General features: G+C 37.2%; 1 protein-coding gene across 5 annotated transcripts in view; it reads left to right on the top strand.

The window, feature by feature from the left end:
- The window catches only part of TSPAN14 (tetraspanin 14), a 55773-nt gene that overhangs the window by 28823 nt on the left and 12195 nt on the right, over window positions 1-14755 (top strand). For 2 of the 5 annotated variants that reach the window (XM_080622130.1, XM_080622131.1), the window contains exons 4-10: window positions 1004-1150; window positions 2021-2191; window positions 4358-4483; window positions 6037-6081; window positions 6564-6683; window positions 8428-8485; window positions 11132-13738. In XM_080622130.1, coding sequence (XP_080478256.1) covers window positions 1004-1150; window positions 2021-2191; window positions 4358-4483; window positions 6037-6081; window positions 6564-6683; window positions 8428-8485; window positions 11132-11151 — 687 coding nt within the window. In that variant the 3' untranslated portion in view covers window positions 11152-13738. Of the gene's footprint in view, window positions 1-1003; window positions 1151-2020; window positions 2192-4357; window positions 4484-6036; window positions 6082-6563; window positions 6684-8427; window positions 9436-11131; window positions 13739-14755 lie in introns of those variants that run through there. The other 3 variants (XR_013957269.1, XR_013957270.1, XM_080622132.1) reach the window with 3 other exon arrangements.

The raw sequence follows: 14755 nt of genomic DNA, 5'->3' as shown, positions 1-14755 counted from the left end.
AATACTATTGCAAGGATGCCTGGATGTGCTTACAAATTTTTTTCTTGAAAAGCTTTTTATGTGTATTTGATGGAATTTTGATGGTAGCTGGTGTATAAACTTAATTTCTTTAAAACGTAATCTAGAAATAAGGTCTTCACTATGTTTACATAGACTTAGAAATTCTGTCTTAAGATCTAGACAGGCAGGTTTAGTAGGTGAGATTTTTGTCAAGATAAGCGGTGTGTCTGGATAGTGAAGAAGAAAATATTGTTGCTGAATTAGAAAAATTGGAAGTATCTTATATGGAATAGATAACTGGTTTTGGTGTAAGAATTTTATCTGGGATGAAATGGGAATATTTGGCTTTACTCTGTATTTTGCAAGATTTTGGAGGAGCATTCCTAGGACTATTCAGCACTAGAAGGGGTGTAAGTAAAATGTTGAGACAAAAAAAAAACCTTCAAGCTTCCCTTGAAAACTAAACCAAGATTTTGTTTCCCATCCCTTAAAATGTCAGGCATACCTGCTTTGTAGTTTATGTCTCTCCCTTTCTGCCACCAAAACATAAGGATTGGAAAAAATTCCTTAATTTTTCTTAGACTTCGTAATGCCTTTCTGATTTATGTATTTTAGGTTAATATAAAGCCTTAATTCTTTTGCCTTGAAACTAAATGAATATTCAGTGATAATATCAAGCTTTTGGCCCCATCTTGTGGAAGCTTGTTTGGCCAACAGACCTAGAAGAATGTAATCTGAGACTGCACTGGTTTTACTTATTAAAAGAATTATTAGCTATACCTTTGCATTAATATTTCCTCTGCTATGGTGAAGAAAATTGGCATTGTCAGTAACCATGTTACAATAAGAATTTTCCACTGGGATCAGTTGTTGGCAAGCTCAGGGGTTAGCAACTAATTTCATTTGGAGTCATCTGGAAACCATGGACATCCAGAAGAAATACTTAATGAAATGCATACTTAAAGTGGTCACCTTTTTCTGCTACCCTGTTTTTCTCTTTCAGGGTGTATTGTCTGATCTGACAAAGGTAACTGGTCTTCATGGTCTGGACCCAGTGTTGCTTGTGTTAGTGGTTGGAGTAGTGATGTTTACTTTGGGATTTGCTGGTTGTGTAGGAGCACTGAGAGAAAACATCTGCCTTCTGAAGTTTGTAAGTAACACCTTTATATGAGTGGATTATGTATGAGAAAGTTGGGAATGATGGGTGAAGAACTACTAGCAAACTCAAATAATTAATTTTTAGAACTTTGTTACAATGTATCACAATGTTTGTTACAACTTACTCCCCTAACAAGCTTCTGAGTAATGGTATGAAAGCAGCGTAGGTTCAAACCTATATATATTTTCCCCTTCTTGGAAAGTGTTTCTTCCTTTTTTTCTTTATTCTGCTATACAGTGGTGATGTTAAAATATTTGTATACTGGAATCTAACATTGTGTATGTAATATCACAGAATATGATATTTGGAACATATTCAGTGTTCCAAACTAAACAGGAATTAGGAATTGCTGAGAGAAGATGGTATAGTGGCTTCGGGAGAACAAAATCCCTTAAAATTTAAAAAGTTTCTTTTAAATTGGCAAAACTTGGGGACTTTGACACGTCAGATCTCTTAAATATTTTTTTTTTATACTGAGGCTGCTTCTTTGCTTTAGATCTGGAAATGGGCTGAACAAAAAAATTATAAAACTAGAAACAATTCAAGAAGTAACATCAAGACTACTTCAGCCCTGTATTTTGCACATTCTTATTTATTAATATTATAATTAATAATGTGCATAATGACTGTGGTGTGGTGCTTATTTTACTGTCGAGTTTAGGTGACCAAAATAAAAAGATAACTCTCCCTCTTGGGTGTTTCTTTACATTGTATTCTCATTTTAACAGGCTGTGTTCTCATAGTATTTGTAGTCAGTAAGAATTTTTACCTAATTCTCTGTGTCTGTTTCTGGTGGAGTTGGAGTAGGGATGCATTCAAAATGAATGGATATTTTCTAATTTGTGCCTTCTATTTTTACAGTTCTGTGGAGCAATTGTGTTTATATTCCTGCTGGAGGTGGCAGTGGCAGTTCTTGCTTTCCTGTTCCAGGACTGGGTGAGGGACAGGGTCAAAGAATTCTTTGAGAATAACATTAAATCCTACCGAGATGATATTGACCTCCAGAACCTCATTGATTCGCTGCAGAAAATTGTAAGTTCCTATTCTGTCGCTAGTCTTATGTGTTCTAGGAAAGTATGAAGATTTGGAAGTTTTCCTTTTTGTTATGGTTTTATCATATTCTGTAGTTAATAGTGCCATGTTACAGATGTGCTGGTTTGCTCTTTTTTCACTGAAAGCATCAGGGAGGCAAGATATTCTAAGAGACAATGCTATTCTAACTGTCAGTGTGGAAGCTCTACTAAGCATCCGTCTTTGACCTTCTTCACTTGCTCCCCTGTTCTTATCAGTGTTGCACCAGTTTAAGAGGTGAGGAACAAAAGCACTATCATGAGAAAATTGTGCAGGGCGTTTGGGTAGTACTTGGTTGCCTGCTGGGGTAAAATCAGAACAGTTAGCTGTATATTGCCAGCAGGTTACTTGTCCTGTTCATTCAGTCTTGTGTGCATTGTTACGGAAGCATCCTCTGACTAATCTACCTGGTTGGATTTCAGTGCTGTTTTGCTTTAGCTTTTGGTGCTAAGGGCACCTTTTTGTAAGGTAGGGCTCCCCCTGGCCATGACCAACACCAGTAATTTTCTCAATATTGCCCACTCTGTTCTTTGTTTACCTAGTTTCAGTATAGTCATCCAGGCTAATATGCTAAGCTGATTTACAGTTGAACTCCGATTAAATACTTTTCAATGAAAATAAAAGGCTGAGCATACTAAGAAGAGTTCAGTAGCCAGATTAGCATGCTAATAAGCTTGAAAAAGGAAGGACCAGAAAAATCTCTCCATTGGCCTGTCATTGATTCATACCGGAAAGCACTGAGGAAGAAAGGATGCCGTGTGGATTAGCAAATGTAGTTTTGTAGGGGCTGAACAGCAAGGTGGAGCAGTGAGTTCAAGTGCCTCAGTGAAGCCCATCTTCTAAGCAGCTGTGCTTCTTAGGCTGACTTGCTCTGTTTTCAGTTTGTGCCTTGGGACCCTGAGAGACTTTTGTAGGCAGCTTCCTGCTCTGGCTAACTTTATTGCTTTCAGGCCTGTAAGTGACCTCATAGTCTGTACCTTATGGAATTAGATTTAAATAAACATAATAAATAATAAATTAGATTCAAATAAACATGCTTTTGATGGCTGTATGTCTTCTTTACAACAGTGTAGATGTGTCAGGGAGGAGGGACTAGAAAGACAAAAACAAACCTCTCCTGCTTTCTTCATGGTAAATGACCATTCTGTTCACCTGTCCTTAGTTATATACAATGTGAAAACTTTACGAAAACAGGTATCTGTTCACATCTGTTGCTGTCACAATTTGCTAACTTGTGAGTCCATTTACTGACTTAAAGTTTTCGTGGTCTTACAGACAGTTAGATTGATATAAGTTTTATGAAGATGGGTGTTGGGCAGAGGAAAGATTCTAGAGATATCCCAAGAGGATAGAACTTCATGAAGTACCAGGAAAATCTGTGTGATGGTGTAACGTTTCAAGTACTCAAGTTCTAGAGAAAGATTTGTGTCCTCAAATATCCAGGCTTGTAAGCTGTAAGACTTAACCTAATGAGAAACTGGCTTTCATTAGTTCAAGAAATTGAACATTCCTTGTAATGTTGTGATTTCACCAAACTGCAAATTATGATAACTGCATTACACTGTTAAAAAGTATTTCACATAAGTTTCTTTACCTAGAGTTGACTGACCTTTGAGCTAGTGAGACTTTACCAGTTAATTCATTTGAATATGAAAACCTTCTCATTTAAAAGGAAGGAAGTATGTTCTTAAGTGCCTGGATCCACTTTTTACAGTAAACATTAAGATTTAAAGATGGAGTTGCAAATTAAAAGAATTTTTTTAAATAATTTTTCTGGTTTGGTTGACTTGGAAACAATGGGGTAGAAAGCATTTGTTAAACGGTTTTGTTGCACCATTTATGGATGTTCACTGATTGCATCTAGCAATTACCTCTAAAGTGATAATTTTTATAGTTCTGCTTGTCAGGCTGACATCTGTTTCCAAGAGCAGTATGCCAAATGTATTGCTTTGATTTCATAGAACTACTTTATTGATTACTAATGTTTTACTCTGATGCTGCAGTTAATTCTGCACAGCACTAGAGACAGTGAAGGTTATAAGCAAGTATCATTCCAGAGAATGAGTTCAGTGGATAAATTGTCTCTAAAATATCCCCAAATAATAAGAGTTTGTTTATCTGTTACAGAACCATTGCTGTGGTGCCCAAGGGCCAGATGACTGGGACTTTAACATATATTTTAACTGCAGCAGTGAAAGCAAAAGTCGTGAGAAGTGTGGTGTTCCTTTTTCCTGTTGTATACCTGATCCTGCAGTAAGTTGTTTCCTGGTTTTGTATTGCTCTGATGTTGTTGGAGAGTTATGAAAGGAAGCACTTCCTGAACAAAGTGTGATGACTAGGGCTTTAAAAAGTCTTCTGAATGATCAAAAATGACTCTTGTGCATACAAACTCTTTTCATGTTTCTGTTCTATATTTTAGAGTCCAAATGTGGCAACCTGTTCTTCCATGGTTTGAGTGGCTGATTTTTATTCCCCTACCCCAATATGTTGTTACCTTGAATTTCTGTTCTCTGTCTAGCTTGTAAGGACCTGAGAGCACTGTCCAACCAGTGCTTGCCCTGGTTAATATTACAACACCCCTCTGCCAGGCAAACAGGAGTAACTATTTGCTGGTTGTTTATCAGCAACTAATAAAGTGCTTATGCACAGTCTCAGTTTAAAGCATGTTGAGTAAATTTGATGGTTTTGCCAAGATTTAGGTGAGCTCTGTTTGCTAACCTTCAGGAATGTAACCTTTTCAGTGGAAGCCGGAATGTGGAGGTAGGACTAACATATAATGCTTGACAGTATTAGTATTTGAGTTACAGCTCAAAGTTGATCCAGAAGTCCTTAGGCAGAATAGATAACTCTTGGTAGGTTATACTGAGGCTTTTGATTGTTTTGGAAATCAGCCAAGGAAAGACTTTGTCAGGGAAAAATTCCATGTTCAGATTTCCCAGTAATTATTTTCTACTTTAATTTGAATCAGTACTATTCCACTGCTGTATTTAAGGAAGCATGTGTAGTTAAATCTTCATAAGATGAGATTTACTCCTAATATTTCAATATAACTCACTATGCATTGTTTGAATTGTGCCATAATTGTGTAGTGCATAAGTTTTCATAAGCCTCATGCAGAGAAAACAAGTCTTAAATGGAATGTCTTTGCATCTTTGGAGGTGAATATTGTCATTGGGTTGTGTGGGGTTGTGATTTGGAAGGTGTTTGTGGTCTTCCTACTTGGGATCTGCAGCTAGAATATTTTGTCTTCATGACTAGGTATATCTTGGAGCTGGGTTATATGTGAGACTGAACTATCAACTGAGGGGCTCAAGTAGCTTGCAGCTGTTACTTATTTTAACTGTTTGGAATAGCAAGTTGTATACTACTTGAAATGATGGAATTGTAAGGTGTGTGTCTTCACTGCAAGTATAAATGAATCAGCCTGGTACCTTTATTGTTACCTCAGTGTTAGGTGTTATGTGTAATACCTAAATGAAACCGATCTTGGAAATGCAAGTATCTTATTTGTATGTTGGCAGTACATTTGCTATGCTTTATGTTAAAAACTCCTTACTAGTTGAAAGCCAAGTGATAGAAGCAGCTAGCATTTCTGGTGGAGGATGTTTTCCTGCGAGTATACACCTCTGCTTTGTCATTACTTTTCATGTATTCTGCTAGTGCTTTGCTCATTTTTAGTAAAAATACTTCTTAAAATGTTTGTCTCTGACAGTCCTGATTTGTCTGTGAAATGTAAAAAATTTTTCTCTGTAAACAGAAGTGAGTAAAATTCAGTTGATTTATTTTAAATCTCTCTTCCTTTGCAGCAAAAAGTTGTGAATACGCAGTGTGGCTATGATATCAGAAAGAAGGTAAGGTACTGGGGTCTTGCTGTCTGTCATTCTGTGCTTGCATGAGCAAAATTATAAAAATGGTGAAATTGCTATAGTTATGTCAGCTTAAACTTCTGGGAACTAATTGGCTGTGCCTCATACTGCAAGTAAACCTCTACTGTGAGAGGGCGAAGAAAGTAAGTGGTGGAATGGGTAAAGGGAAAGGTGTGTTTCAAAAAGGGGTAGGACTTGGATTTCAAATGTGCATTTCAGTTATTAGTTATAATAGTCTAACTCTGAATTCTATTATCTGCTAATTGTAAAGTATTCTAATAACAGGATTTGCAGAAAGATAATAACATCAATGTCTGCCATTCACTGATTTAATCTGGGCATACATGTATTTCTAGAGTCTGGTTGAAAACATTACTGCATAAGTGACAAATTGTCTACCTGTATCATGTGATTGTTCTTATAATAAACTTGAGCAGAGAAGTGATATTCTTCCTCTTTACATTCAGAGCAAGAGTCAATGGGATGATCAGATTTTTGTCAAAGGATGTATTCTTGCCCTTGAGGCTTGGTTACCCCGAAATATCTACATTGTTGCAGGTGTCTTCATAGCTATCTCACTGCTCCAGGTTAGTTGCTTTTGTTATACTATTTTGAAAAAATTTCAAGTTTGCAGATACAGACCTGCGAAAGCGAAAAGTAGTAATGGTAAACGTAGAGTTAATAGTTTAATACAGGGGTTTTTTTTGTAGGCATGAGAATAATATGGCAAAAAAAAAATTATAGGGATGGGGACTTAGAGTGAAAATAACTAATATCAACTAATTCTGTTGAAATTATATTCCTCAAAGCAGTGAAGGTCACTGTAGAAATACAGTGCTCTTATAATACATAAAGTATATGATGATTTTATATTGTTGGCATATTGTTAATATATACTTATTACATAATGTGATACAATATTTATGTTTCAATGTGCCCTGAGGCAAGGGAGATCTGGTCATTTGCTCCAGTAGATCTGACCTATAGCCTTCTATCACAAACGTGAAATGATTGAAATGTTAAAACTACCACTCAGCTGGGTGTAAGTGACATATACCATACTGCTCAAAAAAAATTGAGACCATGAGGCAGGGAAATTGGTGAACAGGATGCAAATGTGATATTAGCAGAACCAGATGAAGCTGCTGTGGCTTCTTCCAGTTCTTTTGTTGGTGCTTGGTACATCAAAGAACAAAAAATCCCAGTAAAACATATTGGATTACCTCTTTCAAAGTGGATCCTGCTTTCATTAAGGCAGCTATGTACGTTTACATAAATTTTTTTGATGTGGTACTACTGAGGTGGGAAATAACAAAGTTGTTGACCTACTACAGTATGTATTTTCCATTTGACTGAAAACAGTGTAGTGCTGGCAAAATACCTTTTCTCGACCATGGCAATACTGCCCTCTGTTGCTAAATTTTTAGTATTTTATAACTATCTAATGATATGCTTCCATGGCTTTGAGAGATGCTGTCCTGAGAACAACACCTTCAGTTAGGAAGATATTCAAGATACAAATTCACATCTTTTGGCAGTATGTTGATTGACAATAACTTCTTGCTATTCTTTTTCAAGTCCTGAGTCTCTGGGAAGCCACTTTCACAGTCACTTGTCTCACTTGTCTTTTCAGATTGAGTCTTTCTTGTGCATTAAACTATTTCATTGTGATACTGAGAGTTAGACATAACCTGACTACTTCTATAAAAAAATCTTTTTGGATTTTCCAAAGCTTCACTCAGGTCTGTAGTTTTTTAATGCTGTTTCAGGAAATGTACTGAGTTATGAATAGATCTTAAATTTGTAAAGGAAGATTTCCCTGAGAACTTGAATGAATGTTAAAACTTCAAATTTAAATATCTCAGAATAATCTGGTACATCTCTCACTATTCTTTGTGACAAGAATTTCATTTTAGTACAGGTAATTGTTCGGTTTGTATGTATTTTAAAAAATTGTTCAGAAATTGACTTGATTATTCAGAGTTGTAGAACAAATGAAAATGCCTGTTTTGTAACTTTAGCAATGTTATAAGACTCAAACTTGGCTAAGTGGATTTCTTCCAGCTCTAGGGCGTCAAGAAGCTTATTATTATGAATGCTTCTGAAATGTTACATGAAAGCATCTTTTTCTCATGAGTTTTATTTCCTGCTAGATTCTGCTGCCTTTATTACTTTTTAGCAATAGCCATGCTTTGATGGGTATTCCTAGCTGTGAAATGATATCTGAACCTGCAAACAAACATCTTGCAGGCTGGTATATTACAAGTGCTTCATCTCACAAATGTTTGTTTTTGTGTGTGTTTTTTTTTTGTTTGTTTGTTTGTGTTTTAGATTTTTGGGATTTTCCTAGCCAGGACATTGATATCTGACATTGAAGCTGTAAAGGCAGGTAATGCCTTCTGAATATAAAAGCAAAAAAAGTGTATTTTATAGTTACTGGTTGGACATCAAGGAGGAAGAAATGCACAGGCCATGAAATACTCCTGTTAAAAGCCTTATGTGGATTTTGCCCAACTCATGCTTTCTGTTAGAAGCTGGTACAAAAACAAGATCTCTGAACACATACCCGTCTACCTTTTTTTCTAACAAGACGACTCAGTGCAGCAACATTGATCTGTGAGGAAGAAATGGAATTTCTCAAGATATTGGTGGAACAGATTTTAAGAATTGTAGCAACGAGTCATGAAACTGCTGTAAACTCTTTCCTTGAAAGATTACTGTGAAGACTCTTCTGTTTTCTCTCCCAGCTGTCATCAATCTCAAAATGTAATCTTCTAGGAAAGTGTGCTGATTTCTTCAGAATGTTGAAATCATTTTAATGTCTACAGTAGATTCATGCAGTCATTTTTGGCAAGATACCCAGCAACCATAATTGTAATGGTATTGGAAGTTGGAAAAAAAAAAAAAAATGTCATAAATTGTCTAGTTCTTTAAATGATTTTCAGTTGTACAGAAGTAAGGGTATTTCTGTTTGACTGGCAATTGTGTAGATGTCTCAGGGGCAGGAACTTGTGCTCAGCATCAGAGTTTGAGTAACCCATGCTGTTTTGAAAATGCAAGCCCTTTTTCAAGAGGGGAAAAATCTTACTATCTGTAGCATTAGATGTTGGAAATCACCATTTCAGGCAAGGGGTGTGAATCCTTGATGCTGTTTCCTGTCTAAAAAAATTTAAATAGTCTTTCTTTATAGAGAGAAAAAACTCCTTAAAAATACTTAACTTTTTACTGATTGATAATATAATTTAAAAGTTCTGTCTGCAGAAATTTCAAAATGCAACTTGCTTCAGTAAGTAGCAACCATGCTATGCTATGAACCCCATGTTCATGGGTTTTTGCCCTTTTCTCCATTTTTTCTAACAACTGCTATATTGATTTTCAGAAGACCTAACTGTTAATGTCAGGACTGATGGAAAACATTTCAATTCAGCATTGATCCTTACTGAAATCTGTTTTTTCATGAGAAAATACATATTTACTAAAAGATTAGAGTTGCTGAATTTTTTTAATCTTCTGTGAAGCTATTGAATTGTCAGTTCTGCTTGTATTCTGATACACAGTTCGAATGCTAGTCACAGTAGTGATCCAGAATGATTTCTTCACAGTAATCTTTTACATCAAATTGAACTACTGCTGAAGTAATTTTATTTTTTTTTTATCCTCATTTTTATGAGAAGAAAACTGCTATCTCTTTCCCATCGTCCCTTCTTGGGGTTTCAATAGATGGATCTGTAGTTCAGTAGAGTTCCAGTCTTCTGTAAAAGATTTTGGCATAGTATTTTTAACTTTAAAATAGAATTATGTGACTGAAAAGTTCTTGGAAGTAGCTGTCAGGTTTGCTGTGTGCCATATAAGTAACATTGTTTACTCTTCCAGTGACACCCAATTTTTTCAGGGAGAGCAGGTTTATCTACAGTGCCTAACACTGTGTAAATTTTAAAAAAGTATATATTTTTATAGTATTTTACTACTTGTAGTCTGCCTGAAGGATTTAATACTTGTATTTCCAAAGCATATAGCTTTCTTAGAAAGCCAAACTTTTAAATCTCTCTCCAATGTCCTTTTTTTCTATTATGCATGTACTAACAAACATTTCACTGGCAAAAGCTGATCAACAGTAAGAATCTTAGTATCTGTACTGATTGTCAAGATATCCTTCCAGCTTTTAATTTCTGAAGCACTTCACAGACAATGCTATGCTTCTCATGTATCAGTTCAGCTTACACAGTTCTTTTTCTGGCTAGTGATTGAGACACAACAGGAAAAGGAAGCTTGTCTAAGGATGGCTGATTTCCCTACAGTAGCTGGGAGCACTGCTATTAGTCATCTGAAAACATTAAAGAAAATGCTAGAAGTGCACTGTCATTTATTTTTATTTAGCTTTGATATACAACAGGAAAACAGTAGCAGTAGATCACTGAGGGGAAAGCAAGAAGCATTTCTCCTGTAGACCTTGAATTTGAGGTCTGTGTTACTTACTTGTTAAATCTAGTCCATTAGAAGCAGGCAAAAAAAAAAAAAATTTGCTGCTATTACTGCAACTTTACAAGCAGCAAAACCACGTCCAGCAACCTTTGCTTTAAACTCTGGTTCTTGAAACTTTATAACACCTCATCAACCAATTTATTCTGTGAAGGCTACGTGTAATAATCTGATGTATGTGAAAATCAAGAAGGGTGTTTTCTATTTTTAACTTCTTATTCATAAAACATTGCCTTGAAAATTGCTTATAGGGAGCATGTTTCCCTTTGCCAATTTTTGACACAGGAAGCTCCTAATGCTGTGAAGTAATTTCAGCAGCTGGTGAAAATCATCATGGTGTCAAAGATACCTATGGAGTTCATGCACTGAAATTAGCTACTGACAAGAACCAGCATCACAGATCAGAATTCTGGTGTCTGCAAATCTTGCCAAATTGCCTGTAGGCAAATGAATACTTGGTTTCATTTTGAAGTACTGTTTGTATGCAAAACAGATTTAATGGAAGTGTTGTCTTTCCAGTTTGTTCTTACCGGCTTTGGCCATATTAATTTGATAGATGGACCACTCGGTGGATAATGAACTGGCTGGATGGCTGCACGCAAAGAGTTGTGGTTAATGGCTGAATGTCCAACTGGAGACCAGCAACGAGTGGTGTCCCTCAGGGATCGGTGTTGGGACCGGTCTTGTTCAACATCTTTGTCGGTGACATGGACAGTGGGATTGAGTGCGCCCTCAGCAAGTTTGCCAATGACACCAAGCTGTGTGGTTCGGTTGATACACTGGAGGAGAGGAATGCCATCCAGAGGGACCTCGACACGCTTGTGAGGTGGGCTGATGCCAACCTGATGAAGTTTAACCATGCTAAGTGCAAGGTCCTACACCTGGGTCGGAGCAATCCCAGGCACAGCTACAGGTTGGGCAGAGAAGAGATTCAGAGCAACCCTGCTGAGAAGGACTTGGGGGTGTTGGTCGATGGAAAAAATGAACATGAGCCGGCTTCAGTGTGCGCTCGCAGCCCAGAAAGCCAACTGTATCCTGGGCTGCATCAAGAGGAGTGTGACCAGCAGGTCAAAGGAGGTGATCCTGCCCCTCTACTCTGCTCTCATGAGACCCCACCTGGAGTACCGTGTACAGTTCTTGTTTCCTCAACATAAAAAGAACATGGAACTGTTAGAAAAAGTCCAGAGGAGGGCCACGAGGATGATCAGGGGGCTGGAGCACCTCCCGTATGAAGATAGGCTGAGAAAGTTGGGGCTGTTCAGCCTGGAGAAGAGAAGGCTGCATGCAGACCTTATAACAGCCTTCCAGTATCTGGAGGGGAACTATAAGGCTGCTGGGGAGGGACTCTTCTTTAGGGACTGTAGTGATAGGCCAAGGGGTAATGGGTTCAAACTTAAACAGGGGAAGTTTAGATTGGATATAAGGAGGAAGATCTTTACCATAAGGGTGGTGAGGCACTGGAATGGGTTGCCCAGGGAAGTTGTGAATGCTCCATCCCTGGTGGTGGTCAAGGCCAGGTCAGACAGAGCCTTGGGTGACATGGTTTAGTGTGAGGTATCTCTGCTCATGGCAGATGGGTTGGAACTAGATGATCTTAAGGTCCTTTCCAACCCTAACTGTTCTATGATTCTATGTTTCTATATTAACACCAGCTTTGTGTCAGTGCTGCAGTTACTGGGAACTGAATTCAGGAGAGCAAGTTCAACCTATTTGAGGATCTATAAATTCATGGATTGATTTGTTTTCACTGAAGATAAACTTCTCTGCCCTTGCTCAGCGTTGCTTTTAAAACCCTAGCGCTCTAGGCTGGTATACCCCAAGGCATTTTGAAGTGCACCCCTACTTGTTGTACACATGGTTAATGTAATTTTGGACTTGGAATGGAAATACTGTCTTAAAACTTTCTGCCTAGAACCTTCTCTGTGGACCTGAAGTGACTTCATGGGTAAAGATTTAAGTTATGGTTTAAGAAAAGTCTTATCAGCAAAAGCAGTTGAGTGTGAACCTGCCTCTAAAGCCTTGAAGGAGAAGCAATTCAATGATCTCGCAAAGAGAGATTTGATGAATTGTTGGTGTTGAGATTTCAGTGATTATATTTGGAACGTCTCCACAAACAATACAATGGAAACAAGAGTTTTAATGATGTCAAATATGAGATCAGACTTGAATAACTAGACTGAGAAGGAAACTTTTCAGTGTGATCACTTTTATTTCTCAGAAATGAGCACAATCTATTTGTGTGAAGCAATGTATTTATTTGTCAGTACGTATGACAGTACAACTGCCCTTTTGTTTTTATTAATATGCCTGCACTTGGGCACAGCTTCCTTGTATGGGAAGAGGAGGATGAATATAAGTCCTAAAAACAAGTGCAGAGACCAAAGGAGCTTCGATTGCCTCCTAAAACCTCAGTATTTCTTCCCAGCAGGTTTTGTTTTGGTGATCCATGTGGATAAACTTGTACCTCCAGTCCACTGAGGTTGATGTGATGATTGGCTTATACATAGAACTTGTTTTTGGTTTTTGTCTCCCTATTCCATCATTTCCTCTCCCTTTTCCCTGCCACCTGCAGTTAATCATGCAGCTTGAACATTGTTCAGCCAGTGGAAGGGGAGGTTCTGTCTTCTGAGATGGCTTTTCTGAGTGACTTTCAGTATATCTATTTTTTTTTTTTCTCAAGCCTTATATTTGATTAAATAAAATTTAATGTTTTGTACTCCTGGAGTTTGATTTCTAAGATTTGTTGCTTCCAGTCACTAGTGTTTCCCCCTCTAAGGTTTAGACTGGCTACTGAGACTGCAATTTGTGGTTAACTACAGGAATGGTAAGGGTCTGCTGGTGTTCATGTGTATATTTTGATGAAACTAATTCTTATTTTTTGGGGTTTTTTTTCCCCCCCAAGTCTTGGCAGCTGAATAATAGCTAACACTGGTACTTTTCTCTTCATTGCGAATGGAAACCCATGAACAGGTAAAGAGCTGCGAAAAGGTGTAGAGACATAATTAAATATCTGGGTATCCATAAAGTTTAAACTGCTGTTAGCAGTTTGACTGCTGTTATCCACAGTTATCACTCGTGTGATTTGAGCAGTCTGTGGTTTGTCATATTTGAGCAATGTTCCTGAAACTATTCTTCAGAGTGCGGAAGGGAAGTTACTTCCAGGTTTGAAGGTGAGACAGAGATAGGTTTGTGACTGCTTCTTTGGCCTTTTTAATGTTTCTTTAATTAAAACCTCATCTTAGTTTTAATAAGGTCAGAGAAATGTTTAACTAGTAGATAATAGCTATATTGGAGTAATGCAATATCTGGAATTAGATACTCTGAAATTTTAAGGCTGGATAGTTTCTGGTAAGAGTAACTTAACTTGAATACGGCTATTTGGTATGTATGTATAGAACTTGTAATAGATCCTGATATATTTCATAGTACTGCTGGTTTAGGCATGATCCCATGAAGTTGAGAATGTCTGAAGCTATTTCTTATTTTGATATTGGAAATACGCAGGATGCCCATATCACTGTGTGATAGACTAGAGGAAAACTGCATGTGGTTCAGCTCATTTTACTGTTCTTCTACGTGGTCAAAACCTCCTTATGTGTTACTCACCAAGTGACTTGTCTGAGGTGGTTTCATGAAATTCCCTTTCTCAAGAGTACTCATGATAGTGATATTTAGTGGGCTAAATAGTATTAACAAGTTTTTCAAGTAGAGAAGCTTTTGCTTTTACAAAGTTGTAATATTCGTGCACAGACCTAAATCATTTATACTCAGATTGTTTGAGAACTTGATGTCTCTTAAATATTCCCTGCTTTATAACAATTTTTTAAAGGTCAGTATGTTCCTATTTTTTTCACAATAACTTTTAATGCTGACTAAAAGTCATTGTACCCTAGCTCTTCAGTAGCTACCACTAGGAGGTTTTGAATTTTATCTCCTAGGTCTTGGCAATGTGACTGCAACACACTTGCAACTGCTTCAAAAAGTTCCTGTAAGGACAAGTTGTACAATAGATCCTGTTACCTTTTTTTATTAAGTGACCGTTTTTAAATATGAAAGGTTTCTGTAGAAATGGTCAGCAACATTTGTTTTACTACAGCTTTTCACTGTCTAGAATTAAACCCAGGTTGCCTTACTGGAGGTACCTCCAGCTGCCTCTAAATCTTCACATGTGCCCACCTAT

This window comes from Psittacula echo, assembly GCF_963264785.1.
Source record: "Psittacula echo genome assembly, chromosome: 6".
Classification (NCBI taxonomy): domain Eukaryota; kingdom Metazoa; phylum Chordata; class Aves; order Psittaciformes; family Psittacidae; genus Psittacula; species Psittacula echo.
The sequence above is the reverse complement of the archived record's forward strand: the minus strand, read 5'-3'. Positions and strand labels throughout refer to the sequence as shown.